This window comes from Thermobia domestica, chromosome 2 (assembly GCF_964235325.1).
Source record: "Thermobia domestica chromosome 2, izTheDome1.hap1.1, whole genome shotgun sequence".
Lineage (NCBI taxonomy): Eukaryota > Metazoa > Arthropoda > Insecta > Zygentoma > Lepismatidae > Thermobia > Thermobia domestica.
In genome coordinates, this window is record NC_137455.1 from 242092843 (window position 1) to 242117664 (window position 24822).

A 24822-nucleotide genomic window follows, 5' to 3' on the forward strand; every position below is an offset into this window, starting at 1 on the left:
TTTAGAATTAAAAAAAAAATATCCGACTGCACAACCATGCAACATATAGTACCAGCCGCCGCTGGTATATATTAAGATAATGTTTGTTTTTATATCAGTGTCATTGTTTTGCACATGTTTTTATAATAACAAGAAAATCATAATATTTGATTAATTCAAGTAGTTTGTTGTATAAGTCACAAGAAAACAATAAGAAGTTTGCGTATCTATATACATAATTAAACAAGAAAGCGGTAGTTCTAAATTTTCTTCATTTAGACATTAGGTAATCAAACGCCATGTACAAAGTCCCGGAATAAGATGTGTAACTCTTTTAAATACAAAATATATGTCGTGTAAGTGACAGTATGTTGCACTGCTGCCGGGTTGCCAATAGTAGCTAACTCCAGTAAAACGTATAAACAATGCACTGACAACTCAATGAATGTATTAGGTGCAGTGCTTGGTCTAGGAGAATGAAAGATAAGGAGGATTAAAGCAAAATTATCAGATATTCTTATGAAGTGTCTTGTCTGTAATAGAAATGTAACAGATGAATGAAAAGTTAAACAATATGAATCAATGTGGTCTAGAGAGGAGCTTTAAAAGATGTGGTAAAAGTATTTACTATCTTCGGAATAATGTCGACGTATGTGGTCCTACCCGGAATTTGGCTGGTTTGTATGAGGAAAACCCCAGTCGAGATTGCCAGCTACAGGCTTTAAACCTGCGACATTCTGAATCGAAAGCCAGCACGCTACCACTCCGTCACGCTTCCTCAGTAGGAAACATGCTAACGAAAATATGTAAAGCACAATAAAGTTTACTTTAGGGTTATTATCAAATATAGAGAAAGGACGTTACATATGTAAGCTCATCTTTTCTATTGTATTATCAGATAAGCCTAGTTCAGCAGTAGAAAGCAAGCGAAAACAGGGAAGTTGAAAAGGGAAAGAAAATATGAAGGCTTTAAAAAGAAACAAATCAAAAACGGAAAGAGACGAAGAAATAAATATAGTACAATGAGTTTTGACAAGAAAGATGATCAAAAACAAAACGTAGAAAGGAACAAGAAGATACAGGATGAAGGAATGAAATATTCAGGATTTAGGAGCATCGTGAACTGAAACCCATTCCAAGTCATATTACAAGACAAATCGTAGCTTTGGTAAAATAATTGCCAAAGCTTAAAAAAAAACTTCCACGAAGGCCCAGAGAACGAAGAGCTGTTGTAAAAATACATACAGAGCTGTTTACTCCAGATACAGTTGTGACTTCTCCAGATCGACAGGTTGAATGCAGTAAAGGTATTTGAGAGTAAGTACAAAGTTTAGTTAGCGATTTCTGCAGTAGTGATAGAATCTCATAAAATGCTCCAGGAGAACAAGATTATGTAATTATTCGTAATAGTGGTACTAAAAATGAGATTCAGAAGCGATACCATTTTTTTTTCTGTTAGGTTAAGCATGTGAGTTATTTAAGAAGGAAAACCCGAATGTGAAAGTAACTTTGAAAAAATGTTGTGAGTATCGTCTTCCAAATGTGTTTCTTAGAGACCAAGCACCTTCCAATTTATCTCTGTATATCTACCATGAAAATATTCGCTTATTTCTTCGCTCTCTTCCGGAATTAACAAAAAGTGTTTCAACTTTCATTGTAAGTGATTTGTGTGTGATGTGAGTGAAATGAAGTATATGATGTTATTGTCGAAAAATGTGGTGCGGGCTTAGATTTCAATTCATATATGAATGTAGTCACTTTTGAAGATAAACAGGGGGATGAAGTAACATACGAAGAGTGAATGAAAAATGGCGATCAAGGAAAAATTAATCGAAAGAGTATAAGTGACACCGTGTAGGAAGCTCTGAATATGCTACAAGAAAAAAAAATACCACAGTTTCTTCATCACGTTCATGTTTGTAAAAATCAACCATCGTACTTCCAAAACTTGAGAAAAAATTACCAAGAATGGTATTAGAGCAAATGGATTTTAGTGAAAATTATTGCTTTATGTACCAAGACAAGATACCATCCACTGACTGAGTATTACACAGTTGTCCTCTGTACCATAGATGGCCATTTTTCAATGGGCTTGCTCGCGCTCACCTGGGATCGCGCTTAACCCTTTACTGTTCACTATGACTTATAGTTGACCAAAAAATCTCAAACTTGTACAGGATGATATATAGGCACTTTATATCATCTCTACTGATTTTGAAAATTTTCCCGCCAAAACTCTTCGAGTTATGAATTGTTACCATATGGTTACATTGTACAATATGCCTGTATACATAGGTGTAACCATATGGTAACATTGGTCAATATGGTGCGCTTGTTATGTAAAAACCATTTCTACTAGAGAAGTACGATAGTAAATTGAAATAAGAGGCCGGTTGCAAGATACTGAATATATTTTGAACCGTGTTCAATTACAAACAATACTTTTGTGTTACAGCTCCTAAATAGTCATGTTATCAAATATCTGGGGCATATAATTACAACTTACAGCCACTTGTCAAGAAATGATGGTGACTTTTTTGCGTGCAAGTTAGTATAAAAATGACAAGTATATTTATTTGGACTAAATAAATTACAAATAATGGTTATGGTATTTTATGTTTTCTTGCACTGTAATGTAGTGCTTATGGACATATTTCTTTACCCTATATTAAAATTTTTAGAGCAGCATAATTAGTTTCTACAAATGGGATACCAGAAAGCAGTTTTTTGTTTTTATTTCAGTAAAAGACAACCTTTCATCACATTTCATGCACGTAATTCGACTACTATTACTAAAATTTTTTACAGTAAAATTGTCATAAAAAATAAATAGACATAAAATCGTTAAAACATTTTTTGAAAAATCTACAATTTTCAACTTTACCCATCCAGTAACCTACATTTTTTTGGAAGTAGAAAATTCTAGGAGACATCCTCCAAAACAGCATAAAAACTTAAGTTTTAAATTAAATGTCGATTGGTAGCGATGATCACTTTGATAAATCACACGAACGGACATCGAAAAACAAATTTCTCGTCATGTAAGGGCCATAAAATGTTAAAATCCGTCGAAATCTAGAATTCAAATAATTTCAGAAACACATTTCAATATAAAGAAATATAAAGTAGACAGTAAACAGTAAAAATGATAGTAGACAGTAAAAGTACGTTCTACACAAAATTTAAACTTCAAACTAATACGCTCATTTATCCTCAAAGTTAAGTTTTTAATAAATCCTACGGTCTACTTCAGTTTGAACTTAAAACTAATACGCTCATTTATCCTCAAAGTTGAGTTTTTGATAAATCCTACGGCCTACTACAACGAATCTTTCTTTATACCTAACATTCCCTACACCGAGTTTTCCGTACACCAAATTTTCCTGCTGCCAGTTCGTTATAACATGATTGTATTATTTATAGTGAGCTTATGCCCGGTTAGCTTTTGTCCGCTTGTGCATTAATGTAGGTGAGCTTATTTCCGGTGAGATTTTGACTGTAAGCTTTTGTTCGGTGAGCCTCCTGCCGGTGAATTTATATCCGCGATCCCGTTTTTCTAAAACAAAATGAAATATGTGTCAAATACTTTCAGCCATAGTGGAAAAAAAAACAAGAAGAAATCCTTTCACCAAAATTTCAATACCGATATTTCTGTGCTGCAAAATTTCCTGCATCGAAAGTTTCAGCACAATGGAGGGGGTTGGATTGCTTTCTTCAGTAAAAGAAAGTATTATTCTTTTCTTTGTTCAAATCTGTTTTCAATTTATATTTTAATATTCAAAATCTACGTCATATTAATATTCAAAGACCAGTTTTCATATTTGTCATATTTTCCGTTTGTCATTTCTCCGTTGCTTATTTATTTTATTCAGGTTTATTTTCCTCTGCAATTAAATTAGTGAACCTATAAATGTAATTAGTTATCATTATTGTATTCTTTATCGCATTAATTATCTTATAATACAATTATATTAGTACTGGTGAGCTTTTGTCCGCTTATGTCCGGAGAGCATAATGCCGGTGAGCTTATGTCCGCGATCCTATGAAATGGGTTGATTAATGGCGTACTCCCCGCTCCAATTTCAACCCCTGATACAGTTATTAAAATTAATCAGAATTTTCTAACTTTTTCTATTTTTACGACAGTCCAAACTACACCTATTAGAATTTTGTGGTGGACAAACACCGTGTGCGTGGGTTTCCTTGGGGTTCTCCCGTTTCCTCCCACTTTCTTCATTCCACCATTTGATTCATTACTCGTCATCACCGTCTCCTTTAGCCTAACCGGCATAACCGTGGGACGTAAAACTGAAAGAAAAAAAGATTTCATTTCATTTTTTACACCTATTAGAATAGATTTTTGTTAAAATAATAATAGTCAGTTTCGTATCGATTTTCATTGTTTCTGCTTACAGAATCTACGTAAATGGAGCTATTATTTAGTTACAAAATAATGCATTTTCTTATATCTAAATAGAAGTACCTGGCATGTTAATATTGAAATTTTGTTAAAATACTTGCTTCACCAAAATGAATTTAACCAGTCCAATAAGACATGTTGTTTATGCAGCTGAAGTTTACAATAGGTGTACTGCTGACTGATTAATTGATTGGTTGGCTATCGTTTAGCGTCTCCTTTCATCAGCGAGGCTATATGAGACGTGTACTTACAGTTTTAACGTGGAATCCAAACCACTGTCGTTCAAAGCTCCCTTACCGGGAATTGATCACCAAAGGCACGCTTACTAGCCACTAGACCAGTGAGGAGGGCTTGTAATAATGTTCAATTTTTTCATTAGGAATAAATTACAGGTTATTTTATTTATTATCGTTTAGTAAACGTAACGAAGATGTCCAAATTACAGTATGATAAACTGATTGTGAATATGACAGTGCAAGTATTGAACCATTATGTGGTCCACAATCCAGCTTACACATTCTTTCTCGTCACCCTCGCTCTGAACCCTGTCACCAAATCAGCCTAAGGCATTCAAAGTGAAAGTGTTAGTGCTCTGAAGAACGTTAACCCTCCTCCGTCCCATCCCCATTGTTAAGAAACCAACTACCCAACCCCGAGTCAGTGAAGCGGAAATCGACCTACAACCGATGCGAATTTTGTGCTCAGGAACTGCATCAATTAGTAAGTACAACAAAACTAGTAAATCCCAGATGTGTTAAAGCAGACCTTCACCTTCAAGTTTTATTGTATTGCCAAGCCTCGAGGCACGTTCATTGTCATGCTCTGTAAATAATAGCTATGTATCCGAAACCATGCTTCAAAATCATACTTGTAAATTGTTTTCAGTCTTTTATCAAACTAATTTTGGCTTAGGGGCCAAAGCCCTATCAAATAAATATGATGTAATCACAACCACCGAAAGCTTTTTTTTTTTTTTTTTTTTTTTTTTTTTTTTTTTTTTTTAACAGACTGTCATATTGATGGGTAATTCTTTGGTAAAAGATATCTAGTTTTTCGTCAAGACAGAAATCTTGAACTATCAAATAATTATAAAGGAAGGTTGTAATAATAGCAGTATCAAAATTACAATGTATCCTATATAAATTCTTGTGATCTAAATTTTGAATATGTAATTGTCAAGCTCTCCAGTCACTCACTAAAGATATTTATTTGTGCAGTATACATTCCTCCGAATATAACTGTAACGACATATGAATTGTTTTATGAATTATTGAAAGTAATGTTCCAATAGGAAGCAACGTTCTGTGCATAGGGGACTTTAATATAAATCAAATAACATGTTATAATTTTGGCCTACTTTCAACAAATAAATGTAAAGAATTAAATAACTTCATGTCCGTGTGACTAAATGTCCCATAATGACATTCAAAATAATAATGGTCGAATCTTAGACTCAGTACTCTCAAATCTTAACGACGTTCCTGTTATAGAAGCGTGTTCTCTTGTTACTAATTAAAGCATCACCCAGCTTCACTTATCTCTTTCCCATTTAAACACCTCCAAAAACATAAGAAATAAGTTAACGAATCGGGTTTTAATTTTAGAAAAGCATATTTCCAAAAGATATGCATAGAACTAAAGTAAACTGGGATTGCCTTTCGCAATCGGATGATGTAAATATTGCATTAACAAACTTCTCTCAAATGATTAACAACATATTTTCTGTATGTGTTCCAACCAAGACATATCAGCGGAAGTTACCCATATGTTGGTTTACTTATAATTAAGAAAATAAAATTCAAGACGTACCACCCTAACAAGTGGAAAAGGGGATCAATAAATGCACTTTATCATCGCGATCAATTTGAAATACTGCCTAAAGAAATAAAATCTGACAAAATTAGCCTACAATACTTTTATTTTAAACTCAGAATGCTCTATCGAAAAGTTTACAACAATGTACCCGCCACATAAAACGTTGACTCTTTGCTTTGTAATTGAACCGAATGTAATATATTAAATAACTTTCAGTGAAATGAAATAAAACTCGAAGAAATAGAAAATTCTATACAAGCGTTGAAACCAAAAACATCTTGTTGTCCTGATAACATTGCTCCTTATGTTGTGAAAAGTTGCAGTGATCTATTTAAATACCCACTCCGCATTATATTTAATATTTCTATAAATATTCCTTGCTTTAAAAAATATTCCTATATAGAAACGCAGCGGCGCAAATCTGTCTTCAACTTTCGGGGGGACGAGTAAGAATGTTCCCATAATATTTTTTTTTTCTATAGCGATGTTCAAAATATTTATGAAGTTCAAAAACAATGCACAGTGAAAGATGAAGGGAGCACAATTGTCGTCAACATTGGAAGGCGGGCAGATTTGAGGCTTATTCTGGGAATTGGGGAGGGGGTGGAGATGAGACTCATATTACAGTAGATGAATCTAATTTATCTGTCGTATTATATATCAGGCGATCTAGATGAAGTAGTGGTACATACCAGTGCCGTGAACATATTCTGAAATCTGAATTTACGCATATTTATAATTGATATGTTTCTACTGAGGCATCCACAATGATCCACATTAAAATTTTATTACACTTGTTCTATAATGATATAAATAATGACTTCCCCGAAACTATGAAGAAAGAAAATCAGTTAATTATGACACAACAATATGATGGTGATCTCAATAGCATTATAGTAATCGTTACAGGAATTAAACAAATAGTTGGAAATAGAGTAACTAATTAATGACAAATTTAATGTAATGAAGTTTCAAATCTTTACATCATTAAGGTGAAATGGAAAAGCCAAGGGAAATCAATTTCATTTCACTTTCTTTTGTGGCAGTCTACACAAATCATCAGACTTATCTCCAAAAAACACTTTTCAAATCGGATTATTGGGGGACAGCCCCCCAGTTCTAAGATTGATGGGGACATGTCCCCCTTCATCCCCCCGTGATTTGCGCCAGTGTATAAATGTAATTTTGTTTTAGTTTTTATTTATAAATATTAAAATTACATAAAACAATAGTTAAATTTCCCATGAACCATGATGGTGCAGGTATTCAACATTCTTAAGAGCTAATCTTGTTTATTTTGATTTAAAAAAACTACAATTAGATAATACACATTTCGCTCGACTTTCCTATGAAGCCAGTTTTAGTTGCTAGTATATACATTTCCTAGTTTGCAAGGTTAAGCAGTTTGCTTACTCTATGATCTTAATTATATATATATATAAATATAAGGGTGGTCCTTAATTACATGGCGAAATTTTTTTTCCCGAATTTCTTTGCTCCCAACCCCTAAATTGGTTCCATGTCGGACCCAATTTATCCATGAAAAAAATGGGCTCAATCGAAGAATATTTAACCGACCCCCAAGCGACCTAAAGTTTGAATGCATATTCAATATGTTATTATATAGGAAAAGTCTGGAATAATCCCTTCTTACTTTAAAGCGACTGAAGCGAAAGGGATACAGGAATTGGAAGTAATCCACATCTGACCCTGAGAAATAGCATGATGGCGGCAATTTTGAAGTCCCCAATTTTGTATTCGGACCCACAATTTTAAATGGAAATGATGTTTTGTGGCATCGTTTTTGGGCAACCTTTCATTATAGGAACATATCTTCCTTTATTTTCAACTTATCTCTGGGCATTTAATTCTTTTTAGCTTTGAAATAATAGTTTATTATCTTTCAATATTTTTTTCTTTGTAGGCTACTGAAATATTAATAAACTATTACATGCATGTAACAAGGAAATAATTATATATGTTACATAATTACATCCCGTCGAAATACACACCAACCTATATTAGAATTATTTATATGAAATGAAATCACATAAATAATACCGTTTAAAATGATAATAGAAGAAAGCTGAAGGCTGTGGATAACTAGCCAAATTGTACTGCATCATTAAGCAAATTTTTGTAGCATCTGGATACTTTTTTCTGTGTTCACTAACTATCTGCAATATGTATTGTTTCTCTTTTTCGTCCTTTGCTAATATATTCCCGTATTCTTGTATCAGTTTCACACCTCTCTCTGCAACATCATTCACCACCACAATGTTTTTCAATATATTCAACCCACGTTGAAAGTTCACATCTTCTTTCCAAGTAGATGGGCATGTGCATTTCTTTCTTTACTTTATGGTTTAATTCAAATAAGAGAAACTATTCAACAATCTTATAGATCTGCAGCCCGTACAGAGATATGAACTCACAGACTATTAAGTTTTGTTACTCCGGAGCTTTTATTTTCCATAGTTGATAATTATTACATGTACAGAGATAAGCGGAAAATAAAGGCAGACTTCTGTTTGTCGTCAAAAGCTACTTCAAAATGATATATCATACGAGGTCATTTCTATTTAAAATTTTGTGCCCGAATCCAAGATAGTGGACGTAAAGATATGCCTCATCTCGGTCACTACTCAGTATTAGGTATGGATCTACTTCTACAATCTCTATCCAAGATATGATTCCTTTCCCCCAGCCATTTTTGTAAGTTACAAGAGTTTATTGCAAACTTTTGCCATATACTATACATTATAAATGCATTCAGATGTTTAGGTCGCTTGGAGGTCGGTTAAATATTCTTCGATTGAGCCCATTTTTTTCACAGATTAATTTGGTCCGACATGGAACCAATTTAGGGGTTGGGAGCAAAGAAATTCGGAAATTGAAAATTAAGGACCACCCTAATATATATATATATATATATATATATATATATATATATATATATATATATAAACTGGTCATGGAAGTTGCTACTAAAACAACAAAAACAAATACCTGCCTCAAACAAATACCATCCCCTCATAATAACCATGAAAAAGTGTTTTTTTTTTTTTTTTTTTTTATCGAAGATGATTGCAGTCCTTTGAACAATAAAATGACAGCTCAGACCTCAAGAATGTGCTTTTTCTTTTTGTAAGTTGTTTCAATCTTCCTTTTCAATTCTGCATATGGAATGCGTTTCCTATCTTTTGGCTCTGAACCAATTAGTCCACGTAAGTGCGAAGCGAGCTTGCACTCACTCGGGCTCACGCTCATTTCTCTCAACTGGGCTCTCGCTCACTCGGGCTCGCACTCACTTCCCTCAACTGGGTTCGCACTCACTTGAGCTCGCGATCACTTCTCTTAACTGAGCTCGCACTCACCTCTCTTAACTGGGCTCGCGCTCACTAGCACTCGCGATCACTTTTCTCAACTAAGCTCGCACTCACTCGGGCTCGCGCTCATCTGTCTTGACTGGGCTCGCACTCACTTGGGCTCTTGATCACTTCTCTTAACTGGGCTTGCGCTCACTCGGGTTCGCACTCACTTATCTCAACTGAACTCGCACTCACTTGGGCTCGCGCACACTGATTTCATTCGGGCTCGGGCTCGCGAGTTTGGGTACCTATGCTCTGTTCACTGCAATATATTCTTGGAGGAAGTGATAACACAGCTCATGATTCGTACGTTATTGTGTCTGATTATATGCATCATGATAAGTTTGCATTTGCTTGTTTCAATTCTATAGTTTCTTAAAGGGCGTCAGTCGGGGTTACTGATCAACCCAGTGCTTTATCAGTTGGATGTTGCTGCACAACATTTTAAACAAAGGTATTCACTTTGCTTAATAACATTGCAGAAAGTCGAAATAGCTTGATATTTTTCGGCTACGGCCTATGGCGAAAACCCTATTGATGGTATTGGTGGATCCGTGAAGAGACGTGTACGAAAAGCTACGTGAGCCAGACAAATTGATCTCAATCTGCTTCACAATTTGTTGCGAGCGCACACAAGTTATGTCTGAACATTAATGTAATATATCGTAGTGAAGAGTGTGTTACTTCAAGAATTCCTGAGCTAATGCGTCTATTGAAACCCCGTAAGAAGGAAATATGTAATTTTCCGGAAACACGCAACTACCATTATTTTCATTCTGTTTCCGCATGTACAATTGAATGTGCCTTCGTCTTAGATATTTCTTCACTACGAAGGAAGTTTGATTTTATTCAAGGACGGTTCAGTGGCCTATGTGAAGTGAAGAAAAGCTGCGATGAAATGAATGAAAATATCTTCACTGGAGACTAGGTATTGGTGAATCAGAAAAACTGTATGTGACATTTCTTCGCTGTAATCATGAAAGTAAAAAAAAAATAAAATAAAATAAATAAAATAAAATAAAAAAAATAAAAAAAGTTAATCACAGCAAAAAAAAAATGAGGCTTATGTTGCATTAACGGACGTCAAGCAGAAATTAAGTGAAATTAAGTATCGATCAGAGAGAGAGACTAAAATTCGACTACAACTTTGACATCATTATGTTCGGATAAAAGAACGCTGCATTTTCACTTCCCTTTTATCTCTAAATGATCAGCGCTGCTCTGTCCTTCAACAACTTTTAAAAGTGTAATTAAACGAAGACATGTCAGACTTGTCGAGTAAATCACTGCTTTGTGTCGTATACGTCACACTATATTTGTGGCTTATATTTTGAAAGAAATATAGAAAACATAATAATATTCTTTAGTCCTGTAACTTGATATCTACTTAACATATGTAAAACGTTTTAGTTTTGTTGTAGCAGTAAAAGGACAGAATTTTCATTTAGTTAATAGTTACCCAAAAACACGTTGTCTCGTGCTGTCGTGTCAGTCACGCATATAAGGTGCGTTACAAAATGATACGACCACCAGAGTTATTCAACAAAACTCAAGACCCAAGAAAAGTGACAACGAAACAGAAAGTAGAGTAATAACTGTTAGTATTTACTAGAAAAAGACATGGATAACTCAGGTGTTTGTTCTTATTACGAGCAGCCAGGAAAAAAAAACAAACCAAAAGGTGGGTATCAGCTGTTGCAAAATGATACGATCACTATGTGATAGACGGCGTTACTGTAGATTGGTGAAGGTTGTTGGCGCTCGAAGCGTATCCAAGCAGGAAACTAGATTTCATGTGATTAAAGAAGACACAGTATGGTGTTTGGAACGCGCTTGTAGTGTGTATGACGGAAGAGTAGGAAATGGGTCGAAGGAGCGCTCTCTCTCAGTATGAAAAGGGCCAAATTACAGTTTATAAAGCTGAAGGAATGTTTTCCAAAGCTATAGGTAGGAAAATTGGGTGCACTGCGTGTGTGGTGAATAATTATTTGAAACTCGGAGCAAAGTATGGTGTAAAGAAATCGACCGTAAGACCATGGAAACTAACACCGAGACAAGTAACAAATGTAGTGCGTAAACTTAGTGGTGGCAATACAAGTCTAGGCAACCTGTCTTGTGATACTACCATAAACGTCCACAAGTCAACCTTGTGCCGCGCTGTGCAGCACTGCAATGTATTGAAATACAAGAAAAAGAAAGTTCAACATCGATTCACCACCGATCACAAGCGCAAGAGACTACGATGGGCGAAAGAGCATGTGCACTGGAAAGAAGAATGGAAGCGGGTAATCTTTAGTGGTAAAAAGAAATTTAATTTAGACGGGACAAATGGGTAAGAATATTATTGGCATGCTTTGAGGAAATAAGCAAAGATATTTTCCAAACGGCAGCAAGGTGGCAAGTCTATAATGGTCTGAGGTGGGTTTGGCGCTTATGGTAGAACCAATCTCGCTTTCCTTTCTTGCTGTATGATGGCCACTGATTATCAAACTGTGTTCGAAGATAATCTGCTTCCGTTCGCTACTGTAATGGGTGGACCTTTGTGGGTCTTTCAACAAGATAATACCTCTATACACGTGGCCAATTCCACAAAAGAATTATTTGATCACAAAAACGTGCGCGTAATGGATTGGCCTGCAATCTTCCCAGACCTGAATCCAATGGAAAATGTTTGGGGTGTGTTGTGTCGGCAAGTGTATACTGGAGGACGACAATACGATTGTATCGAGTCTTTGAAAGATGCTATTATTGCTGCATGAGATGCATTGGACATTTCCATGTTACGGAACCTAGTGAATACTATATTTGATCGCGTGTTTCAACTAACAGTGAGCAATGGTTCATATATAGGGTATTAAGTGCAGTGGTCGTATCATTTTGCAACAGTGCATTTCTCTGTATACCCATTGTTTCTTGTATTTCTACACACTGTGCCATACAATATATGTACTACTTGCTTGATTTCCTGTGATTTATTGTCAGCGTTACACCAACTATCCAATCTAGTTCACTTCCCTTGTTTTGCATATACTTTTCGTACCTTAATGCACTGGTCGTATCATTTTGCAACACACCTTATTTCGATACTTGTTTCAGCCATTTTGCTTACACATTTAAATGCTGCAAATAAAAATGAATGGAGGAGTCATTGCCCCTTATTTATAACCTAAAAGTTAACCATAAAAATATTTTATAACTTTTCCAACGCATAATATCTACTACTGTCTGCCGTCTATTGTCGTGTAAGTCACAAATGGAATTAGCCAAAAATGCAAGTCGGATAATCTCAATATTTTCAATTGTGTGCTCAAATTAGTAGGGAAAAAAGTTAGTTATGCTAGTATATTTATGAAAAAATGCAAGAATAAAACTTAAATAAGTTTTAAGTTTTATTCTTACCTGTTTTACTCAAATATTTGCAGTAAAATAAACTTTGAGAAATCCACGACCAGAACGGCCTTTCTTGCAAGCGTTTTACAACAGTTCTTGTCACCAAAAGTACATTACCTTATTCTTGACAAACTTAGTTCCTTTATATTAGTTAGTGATGTCAGTTGTCTCGGATGGAACATGAACCACCGGCTCGGCTTGATTCAACATTCTCAACTGAGCTGACGGCTTGGTTTTGCCAACTATTATTCTTGCGGACTCGGTAGCCATTCACATTACTATGTCTTGCAGTGGGGATATTGAGGTCATACTCCCCTCCCAAAATTCTCAAGTTTACAAGGATAAAATGGTAATTTTATTTATTGCCATGATAATTCAATTTTTCCAGATATGTAACTTGAAACGACATATACATTTAACGTAATCTAATGAAGCTTAGATTCAGAGAAAAGCCTACACCAAGCTTTAAATCTCTTGGTACGATGCTATTCGTGTGATACAAAGAAAGATAAAAATCCAATTTTTGATAGCAATGCATTGCGTATTACGTTTCAAGCTATATTGCTTAATGCTACTACTGAATATAGCATTCTCATTTTTTTTTTTTTTTTTTAATGCATTGTGCTAAGTACACTCATGTCTAAAATGATTGTCGCATATCTATAACTGTCTTCTTGTAAGAATATAATTCGATAATGATTTTGCAGGGTACTTTTAATACTGATACTATGTGTATAATCGGAAAATTTATATTTGTTGTAAATTTCATAGGAAAAGAATTATAAATACGACAATTAGAATGAGTAAAACAAAATGTTGCTAAATGGACAAGAAAGTCTTATTTTCATTTTATTGTTCTTATTTACTACTCTTTTGACATGAAATTTTGAACATACATGTCTTTGCCAATTATACACATTATAAGAAATATAACAGGCGAATTCGTTATCAAATTATATTCCTACAACAATATATTTATAGACATGCGACAATAATTTTGGACATGAGTGTACATGGAATGTATGGAATGCATATAAAAAAGTACTTCAAGTAATGTATGTTTACCTGGTACTCAAGCCTATTTTATAGCCTAAAGCAATTATATCGGATACTAGCAGCGTTCACCCCGCTTCGCTGCGGTCACCCCGGAACGCAGTAAACTTTGTTACTTAGATAATTTTTACTTTTTCGCTTTCAAATTGCAGTAAATGTTAACATTATAGCGCCTGTCATTTATGTTAACCCGCCGAGTGACCCGCTTCGCTGCGGTCACCCCGGAACGCAATAAACTTTGTTACTTAGATAATTTTTACTTTTTCGCTTTCAAATTGCAGTAAATGTTAACATTATAGCGCCTGTCATTTATGTTAACCCGCCGAGTGACACGGTCATGCGGGTTGCATATAAATACGTTTATTTTTACCTATGATGAACTAATAACAAAGGATTTGTACGTATGGACACTTGAATGGTCAATTATCTCAAGACACTGGTAATTAAAAATTAAAGTGATATGATAAAAACCATCTAGGGTCCAAATCCTAATAACCGCCCAAAAATAAAAGAAATTGGTTCAGCCGTATTAGCGTGATGAGGGAACAAAGGATTTGTACGTTCTCTTTTATAATATAGATTAGTAATAAATTAGAATAACACATTGCGATCATAACTATGCTATGCTATGCTATCACGTATTTTAAACTTTGTTATTGTAGAGATTTTTGAAGTTAAAACTATTATATGCGGAGCTATATGCAGTATGGACCTACAGTTTAAGATGGAATTCAAACCAGCGTAATGCATTCAGATTTTGAGCTATGATACCGGGAATGAAACTTAGTATCCCGTGCACCGAAAAAGCACACGCTAGTCTCTGGACCAGGAGGAAGTGCGCCTATGATTATGTTCGTGATATAACTTTGTTTTTAGAGGAAAATATATTTGTAGCCACTATCATTGTGGCCTGACATTGTAAATATGTGCGAGGATGAGCATCTGAAATATGAATGTTCCAATACATTGAGTGTATTAAAGTGTTAAAGAGTGTAAATGAATTTGCTTAAGGTGAGTTACATGGTAATGACTCTACATTAGTTTTGCTATTTTTAGTTTATGCCTTGAAGTTGTAGTGCGTAAATAAATTAGCTCCTTATATATTGCACTTTCTCTGTGATTTACTAAATTTTGCACGTAATTTTTCCAAATAGTTGCCCCATACTTTTTCAGCTTTTCATTTCTCACCAACTTTACTTCGTCTTCACAATATTCTACAGTTCTGAACAATTGTATACCCATTATGTTTATTTGTACTAAACTTCACAATGCAGCTTTAGTTTTACGTGTCTGTATAGAAAAGAAAAGCGATTCCCATCGTAACGGAAACATCACTATTTCAGACCATTACAGGACGCTTTAAGTCTCAAATTCTGGGTGTCATGATTACCCTGACACAACAAGAATGTAATGCCATTATAGGTTAATCACGCTGTGTTTGGGAAATACTATCAGAACCGGTTCTTACTGTGTTAGATAAAATGAGCATTAGTGCTATTAAAATAATTCGAATATTTGTTATTCGAGTTGAGGAGGAACAGTTCCGGTTCAGGACGAAGAACACACTCCAGACTACATGTTGGCAGACAGCACACTGTTACATTTAATTAAAGCATGATTGTGGGTACCCGAGCAAAAGGTACGTCAATAACCCAGACAGCAATACTTGTTGGATGCGCCCGTTCCTGTGTAATGAAGGTGTACATGGAGTGGGAAGAAAATGTGGTAACGGTCTCCAAGAGACGGAAGTTCAAAATGTGAAGCGAGCGTCGCGTCAGACAGCTCGTGACAGCCAAACGAACCATCAATGTCTGGGAATTACGTGACCAGTATAATAGTGGATGCGCAACACCCATATCCCACGCAACTACACGGCGTACACTGATACGCATGCAGTTTCACAGCAGGCAACACTCTTGTCACCCACTCCTTACGACTCGTCACCGCCGACTTCGTCGCGCTCTGGCACAGGAACACACTAATTAAATGAATGAATGGTGTGACCATGAATGAATGGAAAAGGGTGTGTAGGTCCGATAAATCACGGTTTGTGCTACTCCTCTCGGATGGGCGTGTGCAGTGTGACGCCAACAGCACGAAGCTATGGATCTCTTGTGCATGGTGCGTCTCATATGTGTGTGCATGGTGCGTACTGTACAGACAGGTGGGAGCGACTGTATGGTTTGGAGATGCTTCTGTTGTCATGGTCTGAGATCGTCGGTGTGTATGGGTCACAGCGAGAGATCCGTTGTATACCTGCAGGTGTTAGATAATGCAGGTCACGTACACCCTACAATATAACACTTCTACCCACATGAAGAGGGTATTTTCCAGGACGACAGTGCACGGTGCCACCAAGCCAGGACTTTACTTGCTTGGCTTAAGGAACATTCCACGGAGTTGCAGCGTATAAATTGGCCCCCAAAGTCACCGGATCTTCGTCCTATAGAACATATATGAGATGTTGCGGCACGAACTCTTCGTACCATGACTCCTGCACCAGTATCTGTGGACTCATTGTGGGGTGCCATCAGGAATGTATGGTTTCACATCCTCGTGGAAACATATCAGCAACTACCAGAGTTCATGCCACGCTGTGTCCATGCCGTCCTCTGAGCGAAGGTGGACTAACAAAGTATTAGGTAGGTGGTCGCAATTTATTGAGCACTCAGTACGCAATTGTGTGAGCGTAAGTTTCGTAATCCTCCTCAGTGTAATAATGTGGCTGCTTCTGTGTTACGAACTCCCATAACCCTTGTGTGCTTTTAAAACATTTATAATTATCCACCCCATCTTCCCAAAGTTGTTTCCCATCATGCATAATGATATTATCTTGATCGAAGTGCACGTTCAGCTACCAGACATCCAAGACATATTCTCGTGTTATTTATTTATTTATTTATTTACTTATTATTATTATTATTATTATTTAATATAGAGTACGGCCCAAACACTCCATTTTTGTCCGCCTCATCAGAGTTCAGATAACGCGTAGCTAATGATGCTAGTTTCGTATGTGCTGGAGTATCATCTTTGGAAGCTGAAGAGGCTGATGAATCAGTAATGAAAGAATGTCCAGTGCAAGGAATACCAAACCGTATGCGTGTTTTATACTCTGATACGCTTGTGAATCTATGAAGCCGCTAATCTCGGGCAGATTTGAAACAAAATAATGAAAACAAACACAAACACACACACACACACACACACACACACACACACACACACACACACACACACACACACACACACACCTACCTTACCTTACCTTACCTTACCTTACCTTACCTTACCTTACCTTACCTTACCTTACCTTACCTTACCTTACCTTACCTTACCTTACCTTACCTTACCTTACCTTACCTTACCTTACCTTACCTTACCTTACCTTACCTTACCTTACCTTACCTTACCTTACCTTACCTTACCTTACCTTACCTTACCTTACCTTACCTTACCTTACCTTACCTTACCTTACCTTACCTTACCTTACCTTACCTTACCTTACCTTACCTTACCTTACCTTACCTTACCTTACCTTACCTTACCTTACCTTACCTTACCTTACCTTACCTTACCTTACCTTACCTTACCTTACCTTACCTTACCTTACCTTACCTTACCTTACCTTACCTTACCTTACCTTACCTTACCTTACCTTACCTTACCTTACCTTACCTTACCTTACCTTACCTTACCTTACCTTACCTTACCTTACCTTACCTTACCTTACCTTACCTTACCTTACCTTACCTTACCTTACCTTACCTTACCTTACCTTACCTTACCTTACCTTACCTTACCTTACCTTACCTTACCTTACCTTACCTTACCTTTCTTTGCAACAACTTTTCAAGATGAAAGCACGAGAGTTAGCGAAAGGTCTAAAAGCTACAGAAAAAAAAGCATTTTGGTGTAATTTTCAGAGAATGCGATATTGACTGTTCATGATTTTGCAAGAATCATTTTCAAAACAGAAGTGGCTTCTACTGTAGGCGAGGAGTTAATGTATTTTACCTGTCTGTGTGGCTACCTGCAGATACGACATCTAGTCGGTGTCTAGTATAATAAGCAAAGTGCCTTTATCAGACAACATAGTGGAACGACAGGATTAAGGGAACAGTTTTACAAAAATAGTCTGTGTGCAAACCGAACTAAAGGTGGTAGTCTCAGCCCCTTCCCAGGATTGAAGTAATTTCTGGGGAGTCTACTGATGAAGAATTGACACTAGAAGCTTAGCATGTCATCGTTGAGCACCTGAATGATAGCAACTATCAAATTCAAAAAAATGGTGGATAAGGAATCTTTTCGTGTATAGTGTGGTGCAATTAAAATCCTTTTCTAAGGAGAATGAACTTGTTGATGTTGCTTGTAATGCCTGATGTTTTCAAAATTTACTTCATCAGCATTGGGTAAAAGTATTTCTGAGTTCTGACTATAGACCACTTCTGGTTCTTTGAGGAAATATAGAATTACCATAGACTTCGATACTTTCGAATTGATATACCATATTTTTATTCCAAGACTGTGTGGAATTCACAGAATCCAATGAACTCCTGGTCCGAATCAACAGCCTCAATCATACAATATGTTGTAAGCTATTTATATAAAACGGGATTTAAAATAAAATTGTACTTTTATGTCTAACTTCGATTTTTTTTTTTAACATTATGAAGCAATTTATATGTATACATTTTATTCTTTACTTTGCAGAATTCTTCGCAGAATTGAAACCAGAATTGATAGCGCCTGTTGTCGTCTATCTGTGCCATGAATCATGTCCTGAAAATGGTTCTATCATAGAATCGGCAGCTGGATGGGCCGGGAAATGTAAGTTTCGTTTTTCAGACGATAAAACAGTCAAATGATTGTATTGTTTTTCTTAGTAGAATGTTCATATTAGTGCATATAATATATATATATATATATATATATATATATATATATATATATATCATGTAATTATTATGTGATACATTATCCTAATATATAGATAAATATCACATAATTTATATTCGGTTCTTTAGAGATGCTGACTGTGGCTGTGCCATGACTGACCTTACCATGCCATCTGGTAGCAGTGATTATAAGAGAGAGTTTATCGGTGGAAAAAGCTAATATTTAGCACCTGGAAACGGAGAGATTTAATTTAAAGAAATTAGAGGAGAGTCAGGCGAGGGAAAAAAAAAAGGTTGAAGTGTCCTCAATTTTAGAATGTTCGAAATGCACTAGTGTTGGAAGATACTTGGGCTAAAATCAGTGATAGCATAAAATTACAGCAAATGAAAATTTTGAGCACGTGGAAACACATAGGAACAAACCAAGATTCTACCACGAATGCACTAAACTAGTAGAGAAGAGAAAACATTTAAAACTGCATTGACTACAAAATCCGAACAATAGAACACCACAAAGTTTCGTTACATCAAGTGTGAAAATTCCAAAACTTTTAGAGCAGAAAAACGTGATCTTTTAAAAGCCTAAGTTATTGATGCTGAAAAGTAATACCAAAAAATGTTAGGGGTACATATAAGGGTATCAACGAACTTAAGAAAGGCTATTATCCTCGCTGATATATTAAAGCAATCTAACGGAACAGTTCTCACTGATACGGATAGTATTTTGAGTAAATGGAAGGATTTCTTTGGACAATAATTCACTCAACATAAAGAAAAAAAATCATGATCGTGGAGAAAGTGAAACACAGCAGAACCACATAGACGGAATTTCTGTTGAGTTCATTTTATTTTGGGGCCGGGGGGGGGGGGAAGAAATTGTAGAACGAGATACACAGACTCATTCTCCTCATCTGGAAAAAAGAGAACTTGCCACTAAAGTGGAAAGAATCAACCATTGTTCCAGTTTATAAAAAATGTGACACAGTTGAGTGGAGTGGTTATTGAGTATCTTGCCACTAGAGTGGAAAGAATCAACCGTTGTTCCAGTTTATGAGAAATGTGACACAGTTGAGTGTAATGGTTATTGATCATCTGTCCTCTGTCAGCATCACTAAAATGTTCTCAGTCATTCTTTTAGCGGTATTAAATCTATATGCAGATAAAATTATGGAGATTGTCGTATGAAGTAGGGATGGCCACATTTTCCGGAAAAACGAAAAACGGAAAATATTTTTCCGAAAACCGGAAAATTGGAAACGGAAAATTTTCCGGAAAAGCGGAAGACGGAAAATTTTCCGGAAAACGGAAGATGGAAAATTTTCCGAAAAAACGGAAACGGAAAATTTTCCGGAAAATCGGAAGACGGAAAAACGGAAAATGTGATTTCCGGAAACCGGAAAACTTTTTCCGGAAATGACCATCCCTAGTATGAAGTTCCGCGAATTCGATGAACAATCCACCAAATATTTTCCGTTCGCCAAATACTCGAAAAGAAATTGAAATATATCATCCTGGTAGATAAATTATTTATTGATACCAGGAAGACATATGATCCAGTTCGGATAGAGATGTTCTACAACATTTTCACTGAATTTGTTGATCAAATCTAGTTGGAACAATAAAGGTCTGTTTATATCAATTCAGAGTAATGTCCGAGTACGAAAATAACTGTCAACGATCTTACACATCGAGAATGGCCTGAAGCAAGGAGATGAGTTGTCACCAATATTTTTCACTTTTGTTCTGGAATACACTATCAGGAAAATCAGAGAGAGCAACAAATACCAATAGTTGAATGGAACCCACCAGGTTATGGCTTATGGTGATGTAAATCACAAGGGATGGTGTGAAGACAATAGAAAGAAAACAGATTTTAAACGACTCCAAGTACATTGGCTTAGAAGTAAACACAGAATAACTAAATACAGTAGACTTTCTGTTAACCGACCACCACGGAACCGGATCCCGGTTGGATAACGAAAAATAGGTTAGAAGAAAATCCCATTTTATAGTCCTTAAATCGTATAGCATATCCATAATGCTATACGGTTTATAGCATATTATAATTCAATACATTTAGCTTACTAAAGTTAGAAGTTTTGATCACAAGCTGCTCCAATGACAGTCAGTTGAATAAATATTATGTAATCAATAAAGCACACTAGATTATCATACTAAGCACACTCTTATTTACACTGTATGTGTATTGATATAAGAAGAACACAAAACTGAAAAAATCAATAGAACCTATAATACTGAATGAAATAGAGGTGTTGTATTTTATAAACACATTCACTAAACGAGGAAAAACACATTTGGACTTAAAAGTAATATAAAAACATACTTAAATAAGTCTTCACTTTCTTCTGACTATTTTGTTTAGCTCTTTTATTGAATTCGTAGTCCACTTTTCGTGTGAGTGATCCTGGATTCGATTCCCGGTGGGGGCACTTACTTAAAAAAATGTGTAAAAGCGTTCTCAGGCCAGCCATTCTGAGTGAGGTTTTCCTAGGTTTTCGTCATTCACACCAGGCAAGTGCCGGGATAGTACCTAACATAATAGTCTCACGCCCTTTTTTCCTTCACATTCCTATCTTCCTCTCCCCTTCCCCGGATAGTGGACTCGTCGAAGAACGTCATTCCTCATACGTGATAGGCTAACATGACCATAGATGCTGAAAGCTTGGAAATCTAATTTCTAATCCTAATCCTCGAATGCATAGTTGCCGCTTTTTAATGAAAACAACTGAAGTCAGATCTTTTTGTTGCTCATTGTACGGGCGATTCGTAGCAATTAGTGTGTTTATTGTTGTATGGTAAATTGTGGAGCACTAAGCACAACTCACAACTAAAATGACTTATTTCTTGGAAGAGAAGCGATTAGGCCGACGGTCAGTTTAGAGAAAGTCCATTGTATGTCACTGTATGGTAGAACAGAATGGCAGGAGGACAAAATGGCAGGGGACGAAGTGGCAGAAGGACAGAATGGCAGGAAGTTAATTTGGCAAAAATTATAATTTCTAGGGGTCGTATTTTTAGGTTTCATCTATTGTGTTTGTTAGTAGGTAACGGTTCTCGATTTAGTCATTTCTGCCTCGAATGCCCAAAGCATATAAATAGAGCTAAATTGAACCAAGAGGGTAAATATCAGTTATCCAAATCTTAATTTTTTTCTTAAATTTATTTCTTTGTAACCATCTTCCAATTGTTATCTTGATCTTATAACAATTCTAAGTACCGTAAGATGGGGTTACTTTGCACATCAGGGGTTACTTTGCACAAAATATGAAAAGAGTTTCAAAGTCCTCTGCCTGTAAAACCATGAACTGTAAAGAGAAAGTTTCAACTGCCACCGTAAGATAGAACATCTAACTGTATTTTGGCTGTAATGTTGGGGGTTAACATCAGTTCTAATTCCCCTGAAGGTTTGTTGTTGTAGAGGTATGGAAAACAGTCCATATAAAGACTGCCAAAATTTGAAAGATATCACCTGCAAGAATTTTCGTCAAAATTAAGTCAGTTTCGTAGAATACTACTGTGTATAATGAGACTTTGATGCAATAGTTGAAATTGAAATGTGAAACGTTTAAAGTCATAAAAGAAAAGTAAAACTGGAAGAAGGCGGTTTCAGCCTCTAATCGGGGTTACTTTGCAAAGGTCCAAAATACCTCTTAGATACGAAATTATTACTACTGGAACCTCCTGCATTCTAAATTTAGGTAAATTACCTATTTAGGTAGATGCCGGAATGAATTTCTTGGAAAATAAAGTACGAACAGTGGCGGATCCAGAAAAATAGTTTGAGAGGGGCTTCACTCACAAAGGCTTCGTTTTTTGTAGAAATAACTAACTTTTTGGAGGGGGGGGGGTTGAATTTGTTGAAAGTTGATGAATACTCATAGGAATGACTAACATTGGATTTTTTAAAAAAAATAAATCATGCAATTTGGGTGCATAGCTGAAAGTCCCAAACCCCGAAAATCGTCCACTTATTTCGGTTGGGATGATATTCTTGGACATAAAGAATAGCCAAGGCAAATCAGTTCACGGGGATTTTTTTTTCTATTTCTGAGTTGGCATTTTTGTGGGACATATGCTAAACTGTTAGAATATGATTCCTGTGCCGGTACCAGAAAATACATAATTTTCTTTACAAATATTGGTAATTCATACTAAGTATCGATACCAGTACCCTCATTCTAATATCAATATTTGTAAACTGTATGCAGTTTTGTGTAGAAAGTAAAATGTATAAATACTAAAAGGAAAACATTACACAGAAACGTTGTCCCCTCACAAGTGAGGCAGATTGTAATCGACCAAGAGTGTTTGGGAAAAATGGGAAACATCTTCCGACTTCGACTTCTGAATAATCCGTTTAGGATCAAGTCGAATCAAGGCTGCGTTACGGGAAGGTAGAACAAGTGAGGCAATCTTTCCAAGCACTACGCTGAAGAGCCTCTGTCTCATTCAAAACTTAGACTCTTCAGGAAAAGTAACAAGTTTATTACTTGTAATTTATTCTTTGAGTCAAAGTATTTTGCAATAAACCATCGTTTTGTAAGATATTTTTACGATTGTATACTATTAATTTCGAAAATTGTACACATAATATAATTTCCCATCATGGATTTGAAAAAATCAAAGTTCGAACAAAGAAAGATCTTCGATCCACATGTCTCTTTCATTATTGACCCTTAATTTATTTTAGTCCTAGGCAAAGCGAATCGACGGGATGGCTCTAAGTGAAAACATTCATTTAGATGGTTAAGTAATCTGGAAATTCCTGCTGTTATTTCACGAAACACAACAAATCTTGAGAAACAAAAACAATTTTGCTTACCAGGGGAAGGGAGTAAATCATCTGCTTACGTTTGCTTAACTAGGAAGAAGGCAAGGGCGCCGATCCTAGGGGGCCGGGCCCCCCAAAGCTCATGTAGGCCCCCTTTGTATTTATGAATATACAATATTTGGCATAATTTGAATGCAATTTGCCTTAAAATCCTAATATATATCGTCTGCATTTGAGTGCCCTCCCAGAAAAAAAATTACAGAGAAATCGGCGCCCTTGGAAGAAGGTCTAGTGAAAGGAATAAAAATGTGATAACGTAATGCTTGAACAACTCTATCTAATGGAGAAAAGTAAATTAGTATTCAACACTTCTTTCAATTTTAAGCATTTTAAAGATTCTCGTAATTTAGTAGCGTCCCGGATTTGCATTTTTGAAGTACGGGTACTCTATCTATACCTTAACGTTTCAGACCACGCACTTAAGCCGCTTTGCCACAAGCGGCACATAGGAGTTTTTCTTTCGATTTCCTTAGGAATATTGAGAATGGTATGACTTTTAAAACTATGTTTAAAAATGGAATACATATCGACACAATAAGATGATAATCTAATACCTAGGAAATATATTGAATTGTTTTTAATTTGTTCTCACGCTACCAAAACAGTACTTATGCTTGCTTATTTTTATTCCAGCCTTTTAATATAAGCATTTCACACTATTTGTTCTAGGACAATACAATTCTAGTTCATGTATATGCTAGCTTTGGAAATACAGTAGAATTTCGCTTATCCGACATAAACAGGCAGGCAGAACGCTGGATAATATGGATGTGTTAAGAAAAGACCTATTAAAAGTAAAACTTATGATATAATTTTACATATTACACATCTAATAATAATAATGTTTTATAACAAATAACTGCACTGCACTGAATCAGGGACGTATCCAGCGTGAGGGCCTGAGGGCTGTCCCCCTCCGAAACTCAAGCACTTTTTAATAAACATGCTTTTACCCTTTTGAGATTCTTTTATATCAGTGTCCAAACTTTGGGCAATGTGCTGTTGTCTTGTTATAATTCTAAGAACATACCATGATGCCATTAT

At 35.8% G+C, this 24822-nt stretch overlaps 1 protein-coding gene across 4 annotated transcripts in view; it reads left to right on the plus strand.

The window, feature by feature from the left end:
• Positions 1-24822, plus strand: part of Mfe2 (peroxisomal Multifunctional enzyme type 2) — a 638089-nt gene that overhangs the window by 199450 nt on the left and 413817 nt on the right. For all 4 annotated transcript variants that reach the window (XM_081748535.1, XM_081748534.1, XM_081748536.1 and 1 more), the window contains exon 7: positions 18742-18858. In XM_081748535.1, the coding sequence (XP_081604661.1) occupies positions 18742-18858 (117 nt within the window). The remainder of the gene's footprint in view (positions 1-18741; positions 18859-24822) is intronic.